We start from the raw sequence: 13,557 nt of genomic DNA, 5'->3' as shown, positions 1-13,557 counted from the left end.
CTGATTCCGACGGCATCTGCTCGACCTACAAGTCCTTTTCTCTCTCTCTCACCATGATCTGCACTTCGTGTGAGTTTCCTTTTATTTCTTCTCTCGTCATCTCCACATGATTCTTGCATATCGTTGTATTGGCTTGAGTTTGTGGTACCTGCAGTTTATACCAGAACTTAATCATCTGGTCAGGATTCCATGCCCTTTTCTCTTGAGCTGATTTACTGCTTAATATCTGATGGGTAGTGCATTCTTTTGGTTGAAAATTATATTGTTTTGTCACCCCATTGGCATTTCAGTACCAATAACAGGAATTTACTTTGCAGGATATATGTGACATTTGTTCGTATTGGGGTGTCAATGCTGGCGACGAAAAGATTATTAATGCTCTTATTGGGGTTTCAGTGTTGGAAGCTGCTCATGAGAAATATAACTTGAAGGTCCTCTGCAGTGCTACTTTTTTTTTACTGATTTTGGTTTTAATTAAGAACAATAGGCAGTGATTCCATGCTTGCACTTGACCTCATGTGCTTCCTTGGACTTGATATCTCCTGTTTTAACTGTGAGAGTAATTAGTCGCATTATATATCACAAGGAATTCTACTAACCATGTAAAAGGCTTAATGAAAATTGAGTACAGATCTATCTGAATTTTTTTGGACACTGAAGCAGTTTCTAAGGTTACACCTTCACCATTATCAGTCATATCAAAGACAGGTTTCCTGACAACTAGATACTTTAACTTTTATAGATTATATCATGGTCTCAGTGAAAACTTTAATAATTATATCTTTTAATCATGGGTAATTTTGTCCTTTTTTCATCTGCTTGGCTGAAAATCATTTGTAGTTGTGTAAACTGCTTGATTTTACCCCTTTCTTGCGAAAAATGGTTTGCTTGCAGAATCTGCCCATTATTAAGATAATGTCTTATGTTGATAGGTAAGTTCAAAATTGGGTAGAGATATATCATTGCTACCTTTCCCTCCTTGTACACCTCCTTTGATTTTGCATCCTGTTATAATTTTTGGTTAAATTTTGTAGCATGTTGACTTAATACAGTACAAGACATACTTACCTAAAATTTGATACACATGAGCTAATCGTGTGACCTTTTCCCTAACATTTTGACAGAGAGGAGCTAATTCTTTAGCATGATCTACGATTTCTGCTTCAACGCTCAACTTATCAAGTCAACAAATGTTCACTTTCAGGTATATGTCTATTCAATGCCACGCCTCTGTTCCCCTCTTCCAAAAGTTTGCTTGATCGCGCCCACGCCATGGCCGCCGTGCTCCTTTTTGCTCTGCCTGTCAACCAGATCGGCCGATGAGGCGGATGCCTGGAGGCGGTGGACCATGGAGGAAAGGAGGTCATCCATGGTGCACACATCCACCACACTCGCTCGTCTTTTCCTCCTCGGCTCTGCGGACGCCGGGTGCTCGGGCATGGCCGCCGGCCCGCCGCCACGCCCCGCTACTGCTGACCTTCATCAAAAGCGGATAACTGAGGGCTCTTCTGTTATCAAGCTGCATCTTTTTTGTGCCAACAGTTGCAAGTTAACTTATTAATAGTTGGATACGGGCATATCTCAGATTTTGAGATTGGACAAAATACTGAATAAAATGGTAACTAGAGGAAAACAATTGCTCCTGATACATCATATCTGTATGATGTTGTTGCTATAAGTCTCAGGAGGTGCGCACACCGAGGCCTGCACACTACACAAACATTAGTCATTTAGTTTTCTTTCTTTGAAGTGCTATTTCTCTGTTTCTTTCCTAATAGTGGAACAAAATTACCGTTTCTTGGGCGTCATGTCACAAGCAGGACGTCAGGCTGCCCATTTTAGTGCACCATGCCACAAGTTCCAGAAAATTATTTTGTCTCCTAATTAATGATTTTGCGACTACTTTCATTTAACAAGGCTTATGTGTGCATAAGTTTTTTACTGAATCTGGAAGATGTAGCTAAATATAGAAAAATGTGCATCTTTGCATTAGGCAGATGGAACTATTCAGTTTATACTTGTTAATCTTCTGTGTATTGTGTATGGTGCATTCCTTATTTGGTTTGCACACCACAGAGTAAACTGAAAATAAGCTAACTTGCATTTTGGTTTGCACACCACAGAGTAACTGAGGGCTCTTCTGTTAATCTTCTGTGTATTGTTTATGTGTGCATAAGTTTGTTCTATTTTTTCTGTGAAAAATTTAGTTCTCGACTTCTATGCCATCTTTCGTTGTTACAGGTATGAAGCCTTGTTTTACTATCCTCGGGATAAACATGTTTCAGATACTAAACAAGGGAACATCCATGCCCTTTTGTGATGTTAACCATGTTAACCATCTTACGCCAGGGCCGACGAGGAAGAGGACCGGCGGAGTAGGGTTCGACAAGGTGGTAGTGGTTACTTTGTATATATCCTGTTGGTTTGTGGTTACGTAATTCCTATAGCTGTAACTTTTGCACAATCATAAGCCCTTTATAGAATGCTAAAAGCTTCAGACCTTTGCATCAACCAAAGCTTACTCTTAGATATTTGGTCTAAGTTAAATTTGCTCCAAGTAATTAAGGATAGTAGGCCTCTACAAGAAAAGTAAGAATCTGAATCCGTAAGTAATTATAACCACTCAAGTGTGATATTCTTGTGTTGCTTAAATTTTCAGTTAAGATATCTTTTTGATATAGATTGCCAGGTTCCGTTCTCACATAAAACTCCCAGTTTTGTGATCAGCATGTACCTGTATATGATGTTTCTGCTAGAAGCTCTGCTTACTTTGATGTACATCTCTTTTTCTGAAGAAGTCACTAACAGTTTGTTTGGCTGAATATCTTATGTCAACTGGATTCCATCTCAATTTTTGTATATCTCTGTCATGAAAAGGTCAGTGACAAGGTGGTGTGAAGTGAGGGGACGTAGATATGGATGAGGACGTTGGCAGGAAGTAGTTGCAGCTCGACGGCCGGAAGCCGCAGCTCGCCCTCTGCTATGTCTTCACCTACACCCTTAGTCTACCTTTAGCAGCGGCCAGTTATTATACTCAGCTTCGTTGCTCCCACTCATGTTCCTCGCTCTTTCTTATATAGGTTTCCATCTAATGGTAGCTCTCTCTCCCTTTTCCATCTCTCTGTTTTGTAGATAGCAGAGCAACCTATCATATATACACACTGAAATTGATCTGTTGTAAGCTTATTCGGATTTTATTTATTTCTTATTGATTCATCAAGGGATGGTTGTAATGAATATTTTATATGACTACATCCAAGAGAGCGGGAAATCGTGATGTTATACCATACGCCCATGCATGTTGATGTACATGAGTGAGACTGATGATCAAACATGACAGTCCAATGTGTTGACATAAGATAAGTGCGCACAGTCCCGTCCCAGGAGGCGCCACCAGGTGGCGCCCCAGCCTCTAGTAAGATAGGCAGGAGATGCACAAAAAGGTGTGTGAGAGCGAGCGAGGGAGAGGGGGGTTGAATTAGAGTGTGTGGCTGCATACGATGCGCTAGATGATTGCGGTAGATATAAGGTTGGCAAGGGTTACACGTGGGGTCCACCAGCAAGATGTGTGCGATGGATGTGGGCGTTGATCGGTCGCCTGGTTCCAATCAATTTTCATATTTTGCTTGCATGATAAATCGGTAACCATTCACAGATTCACCCTTTTTAACAAGGGTAGCATTAATAGATGAAACGAGTTACAACACTGCACAAAGAATCCCACATGGAATAAAAATTATAACATGATCCTCCCTTTATCAAATCGGACCCGAAAATGATTCGACAAAAATGCAATTGAGTCCTAATGCTCCTGGGAGACCTCGTCGGAGATGCTATCGCCACAATGTCCTGCGAAATATTTGGCATCTTGCAAGGAGAAGAGGGCCTCCGCAATGGAGGTTGAAATTGCGGCGTCAATTTTTTTTTCGTCAAATCCACGTGAGGCAAGTGTTCCACCCTAGCCACTCATAGGGTTCATTTGAGACTTGAGAAAATTTGATCCATGGCTCCATCTGCGAGATTGGAGCAGTGCTATAAGATAGCTGAAGATGAACCAGAAAACCAACTTCAACTCACCCTTGAGCTCCAGGATCAAAATTCAAAAAATAGTTAAAATGAAAAAAAATCTAATTTTTTTTACATCAAAGATGCTCGAGTGCGCGATGTGCATGCAAAAAAAATGCAGGTGGACGTTCGAGGAGCTATAGGCAAAAGGCAAAATCGGGTCCAAACAGTGTTCTTTTTCCAAAGTTTCTGTCACTGCCATTATCTTTTTGCCACGAAAACTTCGAATGTCGAAACACAATGAATCTTGTACACACATGCTCATTCAAGCATCTTGGACGACAACCAAAAATCAGATTTTAATTTTGTTTACTACTGTTCATGTCGCGGTGCAAATGCACCCGGGCACTGAATTGCCGCACTCAAGAAGGAGAGCTTATTCAACCAAAATCACAGGCAAATATTGGGGAAGGAAGGAACGATGTTTACCTTAGGGTATGTAGAGAAGGGCACACATTATTTTGACAAGTCTCTTGAGGTTGATGGTGGCAGACAAGGCATCGTGAATACAGAACTTGTACACCTACATGTTGTTGCCATCGGGAAATCAAATACTCCCTCCATTCACTTTTGTAAATCGTTTCAGACAACTTAAAATAGGTTGTTTTGCACATTGTATAAGAGTGAATAGAGAAAGTAGTACTACTATAGAATGGAGAGAAATCCATGTATTCATAAACAAGGTTGCTGTAATTTCTCAAATCAACCTTACAAATGTGCTGAAACTCATGGGGTACTTCCTTAGACAAATGTTCCTGGGTGTAAGGATGGTCTGCTGCGGTACCAAGACCCACGAGCAAGACGATGTTCCTCCGGAGGAGAGCAGACTGCGCTTTGTGAAAGGTAAGCCGAGAATGCCATCCTTGGCGGCGCACGTACAGAGGCACGCGGCGAGCCTGCCTGCCCGCGAGCTCGCGGCACTCGTTCCCGAGCTGCGCGCCGGCCTGGGCGTCCACGAGGCCGAGAACGGCAGCGCACGAGCCGAACTTGACGGCATCGTGCGGGCATAAGGCCAATTCCAGCGTGTGACCTCATCTCATCCGGCCCAGTGTGTGATGGCCTAGACCCATCTGATCCATTTTGTGTTCGGTCTAACCCATTTCAAGCGCAAACATGCGTCGGATTTAGATCGTGGCGGATAGTAAACAGGCGCGTCGCTCGTCCGCTTCGGGGGCGTGTGGTAGGCGACCATCTACCTCCCATCGGCCAACATTAATGCACACACACGGTCGGCCTCACATGTCATTCGTCTAGTGAACGGTTGCCGTCCTTCTTAAATGGGAAGCCGTGGACCGGTCGTTGTCCACACTCCTCACTCGAGCCCATGCTGCCTCCTCGAAACCCGACACGCCCCCAAACCCTAGCTCTCCCTCTCCCCGTCCTTGATCTCGCTGGCCGGCCGCCTCGCAGCCATGGGGTTCTGGAACACCGGCCACAAGGGAAAGCACGACCGCGAGGCCGGCTCGTCCTCGGGCCACCGCCACGGCTCCGTGAAAGAGGAGCCCGCATCACCATCGCGTCGGCCCCCCGCGCCTTCCCCATTCACCATCGGCCCTGCGGCCGATGGTGAGCGCGGCCGGCAGTATATCAACGCAGATGTATGCCGGCGTTATTGGGAGACGAAGACGCCGCTCCTGGGGAGCGACGTGCACCTCCCCAATAACTGGCATCTCTCCACTGACCGGGTGTCGATCCCGCCTGTCCCGACGAGCGGCCGTGTGCACCATGAGGAGATCCATTGCCGCCGCCGCCTCCTGTCGGATGACCTGTACTACGACCCCAGGTACGCGACCGACTCCGACTTGTGAGACACGTGGTTTCGGGACGAGCACGACACGCGACGCGCCTCTTTCTTCGCCGGCACCTCGTCGGGGCCGTGGCGGCCACGTCAAGAGCGTGCAGCGGCTGCTCCCCAGGTGCGCGGCCCCACGCCCACGCCGTTGCCTTCACCATCTCCGTCGCCACCACCACCTCCTCGCATGACAGCGGAGGAGGAGGCCCGGCTCATGCAGCGTGTCATGGAGGACTCCATGAACACGCACGATGAGCGCCAATGGGAGGGCCTCGAGGAGATGATGGCCCTCTTTGCGGCCGGCGACGTCGCCATCCCCGAGCTGGAGAAGGTGGGGACGGAGGAGGTGATGGAGGAGGAGCCCGTGGCCGCGTTCCACCTGGGCCTGGTGTGCTAGCAGTGGAGCTAGTCGTGCACGGCTCCGGAGATGGCCGACGCCGTGGCGGCGTGAACTGGTGCCTCACGCTGCCGCGGTCACCGGAGCGGGAGGCGTCGCCATGAGAGGAGGTGGTGCAGGCACCTCCCGCCTTCCAGCCCGCCCCCATGTACCACGCACCGCCGTCCCATCTTTGGACGCCAATGGACTACGTCGACCTCGTCAGCGACGACGATGACAATGGCGGCCACTGAGAAAACGGCGACGGCCACGGCATTGATGGGCAGGAGCGTGCGGGCAGCAGATTTCTTTTGTTTTTTATGTTAATTATGTCTATGTTAATTGAACGGTGGAACTGGACCGTTTTGTGTCCCTGATGGTTAATTATGCTTTTATGTTTTTATGTTTGCGTTTATTTTATTTTTTGGCATTTTGTTTTAGTTTTTGCGTTTTTTTAATCACGTCCACCCCAGACATGATTTGGGGTGCGACCGCGCGTTGGGCGCACCAACAACCTAACAGCCACAAGCGGGCATGGGCGACCTCATTACCACACCAAATGAACGAAAACAGGCCAAATCGAACATCCGTTTGGGATCGTGCGATGGAGTTGGTCTAACGGATTGTGCGGGATGTCTTTGGTACACAGCACCGATGCTTCGTGACTGCCATGGGCCAGTGCGTACATCTCACGGGTGCCAGGACTCCGGAGCCGCGGGACGGGCGAACGACGAGCCGCAACCCTAGAGACCATGCTCCCTTCGCCGGCCCCGTTAACGTTATTGCTATTGCCGTCTTGCCCCTGTGCATTGCCGGCGAACGCAAACAGCCATGTCCGCCTCGCGCGTTGCACTGCATGCTGCCACGAGGCCACCGGCCGGGTAGGTCGGGTGCGGCTGCGGCACGCAGACGTCGTTGCCATGCCACAGGATGGACCAGCGTCGTCACGTTCATGACAGGGTCTTCTAGCTAAAGTTGATCACCAGTTACTGGCAACCTGGACTGCCTATCTCAATATGCGTTAGAAGATTCGAGACCCACAGGTGCATCATCAACTACAGCAGGATCTGGTGGATCACCTATGAAGGATCAAGGGCGGCGCCTACCTCGACGTGTGATGAAATATGAGTTCTTATTTTTTGAACTATATAATTTGTATTGAACTATTTGTTGTTGCACTATTTTGTTGAACTATTTAATTTTCTGCGACGAACTATGTGATAAAAAATTATTTATGTTGAGAATTCGACGCCGAACTACGTCGAATATGGGCCGATTCTTGCCGATATCGGGCCATTTGTCACAAAAAATGGGCCGAAAAGCGGCCAGAAATGGGCCGATATCGGCACCTGGGGGCGACGGCTGGATGCCCAACCGCCCCCAGAGCCGATTCTATCGCTGGCTCGCCCCCAAGCGGTGATTTTTATACCTCCTGGGGGGCCAACGGTTGAAGATGCTCTAAGGCACCATGGAGGGGGCGGCATGTAGGGGCGGGGCCGAGCAGAGGGCCGGAGTCGAGTAGGTCAGGGACGGGCAAAAGGTCGTAGTCGAGCGGAGGCGGGGCGGGGTCGAGGCAAGTAGAGAAAGAGAAAGGAAAGGAACCGTTTGACACTCGTCGTTTGACCCTACGGCATTTCCTCTATAATTTCCTCCCGTTTGGCCCTAGTCTGTTCAGGGTGCTGGTCTCTCTTACGTTGACTCGTTTTAGGCTCCTGAAACTTTGGCTGATCTCAGTCTATAATAGAAATTGTTTACTGCTTAGGTTTTTGCCTCATAACATTTGTTTCGATAACAGGCGAATGTGATGGGTTTCCTAATAGTGTGTTGAATTCGCTTTCCCTCTTTTTCCTGTTTCCTAAATTCTCTGTAAGACTGCTGTATTTTCGTTCTATGCAATGAAAAGAAGGGTTAGCCTGGTTAAAAAAAACTAGAAATATTCTCTTAAAACGAAATGTTTTGTTTTGAGGGGCTGCCCAGAATCACCAGAATCATAGGTTTTGGACGATTCTGGGATACATTACGATTCTCAGATGATTCTAGGCAATTCTTGCGGAAGAAACCTTTTGGTCCCTATTTCAAGAAAAACATAGGAATTCAATGATTCAGTTGGACCTTTTTTTTTCAATTTTCTCTGTACAAAGAGTGACCAAGATCCTCGGTGACATGATAACATGGTAATTTTACCTTTTCCAGGTGGCTTGAGTTTGATTTGACTCCGTTAATTAGGATTGATGTATTTTTCCTACTCTTTTGAATCAAACACCCAAGTTTATAAAATTCCTATTTTTATTCATTTGTTTTACATATGCATTCCTATCAAATGTCTGCATTTTTCTTCCTTTCCATCATTTTTAAGGAGGCCTCGATGTTCTAGTATGTATTCTGGAGATGTAGATTCCGTGTTGCAGCATGTGGAAATGATCTTCCCCGACTTTCCACGCCACACGTCATATTGACCCCTAGCCCCCGACATTGTACATGGGGCGACACACGCATGCATCACCTTTTCTTTTCTTGAGGACATACATTTGAGTTCGGGACTCTTGGCTCAACACCTTGTTGAGCTTTATGAGCATTGGGAGAGCCTTTAGGAGGGGGTCAAGGACGAAATTTTCTGGAGCTGTCTATGTCGGGTGTAGTACTCAGCCTCCACGGCTTATTTCGCTCAGATTACTGCGTCCGGTAATGGAGGTAGAGGGTGGACTGTGTGGGCCGTGGCCCACCCTAAAATTTCCCAATAGCCTTTATATCATAGAAAAAATTAAAATGATAAATCTCTATTTCTAATGGAGCAGTTGGTAGTCTCGCTTCCAGGTTTTTTTCGTCCCACCACTTTCGTCCGGTTTTTTTCGTAGGTTAACCGTCGTAGATTTTTTTCGTCGCCTCCCCCACTTCATCGATTTATTTTCACTTCACCCTCTCACACAATGAAAAAAACTAAACGGATCAAAACTTTCCATACTGACGTAAATTATTTAGTAATGTCTTTATGTAAAAGAATCAATCACAATCAATCTCTAAAGATCAAATCTAAATTAATTAATCTTCATAACGTTTGTTTTCTTCCGAATCACGTCCATAACTTTTCTTCCTTGTTTGGGGAGAAACTGTTTGGTAGCAGAGATTAGGAAGCTTCCTATGAGTGTAGTAATAGGAAGTATTCTTTTTCTTGATAATTCGTTTCCATGCATGATGATAGTAAATTAGGTCAACATTCACCACTATTTATCAACGTCATCAATCATATCCATTCCTACCAGTTTTAAGGGAATCTGCTCGCTATGTCTTTTTTAAGGAGATCCGCTCGCTAAGTCGTCGTCGCACGTTATTTTCACAAGCAATTCCCCTAAAAAAGGCGTGGGTATTGGTAGTTGAACGCCCGCTAGGTTTTCCGCCTGTCCCATCCTCGCGCTGTGCCGCCGCCACCCGCCGAATTTCCAGCCGCCCGAGCCCGTTAACTTCGCCAGCCATCGGGTCGACTGCCCCTGCCCCAAACCCCCATCTCCGAGCACTAGCTATCGTCGCGTTGCCGCCCCAAGCTCCACGCCACCGGGAACGAATCAAGCGCCGTCCCGACACCGCCGTCGCCGGCCCAGCACCTCCAGCCTTGCATGGACAGCTTCAATGTGCAGTCTCCCTTGCTGCCTCACCTTCTGCCAGCGCATGCAGCGGCGGGTTTGGACGCGTGCGTGCTTGCTAGCTTGCTCTCCGTGTGTACGTACTTGCTCTGCGTGCGTCGCACCGGCCAATGCGCATGATGCGTGTGTGCCTGCTTTTCTGTATGTGTATGCCAGCGTGATGCGTGTGTGCGTTGTTGTGTGTGTATGATATAGATGGCCCGAGTGTGTGCATGCTGTGCTCTGCTCTCTGCTGATCTATGTGTTGGTGCTCCTGCTATATGTTCATGCCATACAAATGAAATTTCTGTTAATCTTCTGACATGTTGAGTTGGTTCTCTCTGTCTTCTGAGGGGGTGAATGCAAAGCAGTCTATTAAGCCAGGCACTATTGCTGAGCTAAATTAACAAAAAAAATATTGATAGTCATAGTTGTAGTTTAAGTAGTAGCGAGTTGTATGATATGTATAAAGAGCCCATTGCAACTGAGCCCGTTGCTAAATTGATAAAAAAGGTCGCCAGTGTCACTTGATATGTATGAGAATATTAAATGTATTATTAACATGATCAATATTGAACTCTTAAAGTTAATGTGGCCCCGTTGCAACGCACGGGCGTTCTTCTAGTATTTATATGAGCATTCTTCTTGTTGGTCCACCCTGGTCCATTGGGATGAATCCACCACTGTCTGCATTGTCTGCCTCTTGATGAAACCTGCCTAGAGCTCACCATCGAGTTCTAGCTATAGGACGTAACTCTGCTAGCACTAACTAAACTAACATTGTCTCACACTAAACAGTCATACAACCAACTTTTATGGTTATATGCATCGCCTTGATGCAGAGACCGGAAGTCATCCTTTTTTTAAGAAAGAAAACAGTCATGCAACCAACTGATATTACCTAACAAAAAATACATCCACAAAACAAAGCGACAGTTGAGGCCAAACGTTTTAGCAAGGTCTTCAATCAACAATGCGTGGTACTTCCTTCGTCCGGGTTTATTAGACCTAAAGACAACTTCTCTTAGACCAAGATACATACTCCCTCCGTCTGGGTTTAAAGGACCTCTTGGCCAGGAAGCCCTGTCCGAAATTGTAAGGCCGCGCACACTAAACCTGCTCCAATCGCAGTATTTTACCGTTTCCTATTCCCATGCCATGCCTTGTTAATCGTGTGTGCAGTTACGAGCCGTGCATGCAAGTCAGTGCATGCTAGCCTTTGCCTGCAAGCCGCCCCAGCCGTGCCTTGTTTTTTGTGTGGGCTGTTTAGGGCATGTATAATAGTGTTATCTTAAAAGTGCCACGTAATATAAATGATGAGGTGAAGAGAGAACTAATAAAAAAAGGCTTGTCTTATCTTATTTAAGAGAAGACAAGAGATGAACTCTTAGCATAATATGTCTCACCACATTTTTAGGAGTAGCTAGTTATTGAAGATAAGGCTAAGAGATGACCCATTGTAGATATCTTTTTTGTCCTCTCTAATTAACACGCAAGACTTAAGATAAGACCATTTTATCAACCATTGTACTTTGCATGCGCATTTAAGCTCCTGCGGCTTATTAATGTAGCATCTACTTTAAGCTAGAACAGAGCCTCCTAATTGGCCAATTTCAGCTGTAATTTTCAAGCTCTTCTTTTAAGCACTGCCTTGGTCCTATCAAAGTGGTCTTTGGGCCTAATAAATCCGGACGGAGGGAGTAGTAATTTGCTCACATTAATTTTTCAATTCCACTCTCAATACACTCTCTCACATGCATGCAGCCAATGAAAAAACACGCGTGAAGTGGCACCTACAACAATGACTTTTAATGCAACCAATGAAATGGTTGCAAACATGCACCTTTTCAAAGTGATGCCTTATAAAAAAGAACATGCTTGTGATGCTGAGAGGCCTAATAAATCCGGACAGAGGAAGTAATAGATCACTTGTGGAAGCAGCTAGAGTCAATGAGTGTCGCCAGTTTCGAAGCCTCTATCATAAGAAGTTGCACCCAATTGTAGAGAGTCTCCTTATTTGCATCTTTCAGAAGACCTGACAAATACATACATTAGAAAATAGCAAGTTGTAAAAACAACAGGACATAACCACATGTTTTTTCAAAGCTACCTTGTTTCTCAGTCCAAACGCCTCAACTTATAGCAGCAAATGTAAATCGGAAAGGACTCTTTCACGCTTGAGCGTTCCAATCATCTTGCTAATCTTTGACAGGAGCTTCTATTGTCGGAAGTCTTTTTTTGTGCGGAAGAAATGCCATCATGGCTAGCTTTATTGATTTGGCAAAATTGTTGCATTGTTCACTAAAGAGTTTACAAGAAAATCTTGGGGTTCATCAACCCAATTACAAGAAACATTACTCTCATAAGAAAATTTAGCTAAATTGTGCGCAGCTTCATTTGCTTCCCTCCACATCCTCTCTTGGCCTGAACATGCATTAACGACCTCTAAGGCATCTGATTCAATTTGTATGGAAGTCTTTTTAATATGAATTCAGAGCCTTGTTTGGAAGAAAAAAATTAACATTGTGTTAGCAGGATCTCAACGCCGGTTACACTTGAGCCCCAACCGGAGAGGGCCCACTGGATCAGGACGGAAGCAGGACAAACCCAGGTTCGAAAATCCGATCTCGCGAGCCACCGCCGCCGCCAGTCATGGAGGGATCCTTCACGGCCGCCTCCTTCCAGCCACCCGACGTCGATCCCGCCGGCGCCAACCTCCCCTCCGGCTACCCCTCGTGGATCCTCCTCGACAGCACAGCCTACTTCGCCGACCACGACGACGCCACCACCGTGCAGGCCACGACGAGCGCTGGCTACGAATTCAAGGTCACCTTCTGCCTCGCCGACCCGCCCGCCGTCTCCTACTTCTGTGTCCACTTTCCCGGGATCAGCGTACACGAGTGTTGCACCACGGAGCCCCGCCTCATCTCCTCCGCCGACGACCTCGCCCTACTCGGCTTCGCCTTCAGAACCGGCCCACCGAGCACCAACGACGAAGACTCCCATCACCTCGAGTACTTCGTCTACAAGGCTGCCTCCGGGGGCAACCAGTCCATCAGACCTGTCCCTTGCTCTCCTCCAGGTTACAGGCACTCATTGTTGAGTATATGTGTTATGTGCATATTGCGTATTGGGCCCGCCTCCACTAGTAGAAAACAAGGCTTTGGTCACGGGGCAGTTTTCACATTAATCCCGGTTCAGTCAAGAACCGGGACTAACGTGAGCATTTATCCCGGTTCACCTGGGCCCTTTAGTCCCGGTTCGTGCCACGAACCGGGACTAAAGGGTGCGATGCTCATTAGTCCCGGTTAGTGGCACCAACCAGGACTAAAGGTTAGACCTTTAGTACCGGTTGGTGCCACCAACCGGTACTAATGGGCTTTGAGGCATTAGTACCGGTTCATGGCACGAACCGGTACTAAAGGTCCCATTTTCAAACTCCCCCCCCCCCATGGACCGCATTTTCAGTTTTAGAAAAAACAAAAGAAAATGATGAAAATGTCAAAAAAAATAAGTTTCCCATGTGATATGTGGTCTATTTGTTGGGAAAATTTACAAATATGAATTTTGACTTTATTTGCAAAATCTCTCTGGAATTTGTAAAATGGGCATAACTTTTGCATACGAACTCGGATTAAAAAAAATTATATGAAAAATTATCTACTCGAAAAGTTACATCCGAATTTAACCGGGGAAACCTCGTTAAA

General features: G+C 46.3%; 1 protein-coding gene across 1 annotated transcript; it reads left to right on the top strand.

Moving 5' to 3' along the window:
- The first annotated feature begins 5,477 nt into the window (after positions 1 to 5,477).
- On the top strand, positions 5,478 to 5,873 carry LOC147983621 (uncharacterized). The gene has a single exon (XM_087540795.1). It carries the CDS (start codon positions 5,478 to 5,480, stop codon positions 5,871 to 5,873), a length of 396 nt encoding a protein of 131 aa, XP_087396921.1.
- Positions 5,874 to 13,557: the final 7,684 nt, after the last annotated feature.

This window comes from Triticum urartu, chromosome 2A (genome assembly GCF_056163025.1).
Source record: "Triticum urartu cultivar PI428250 chromosome 2A, HENAU_Tu73, whole genome shotgun sequence".
Classification (NCBI taxonomy): Eukaryota; Viridiplantae; Streptophyta; class Magnoliopsida; order Poales; family Poaceae; genus Triticum; species Triticum urartu.
This window is presented reverse-complemented; position numbering and strand designations above follow the sequence as displayed.

Coding starts and splice junctions, on each gene's coding strand:
- LOC147983621 (XM_087540795.1), top strand. CDS start 5,478: ATGGGGTTCTGGAACACCGGCCACAAGGGAAAGCACGACCGCGAGGCC.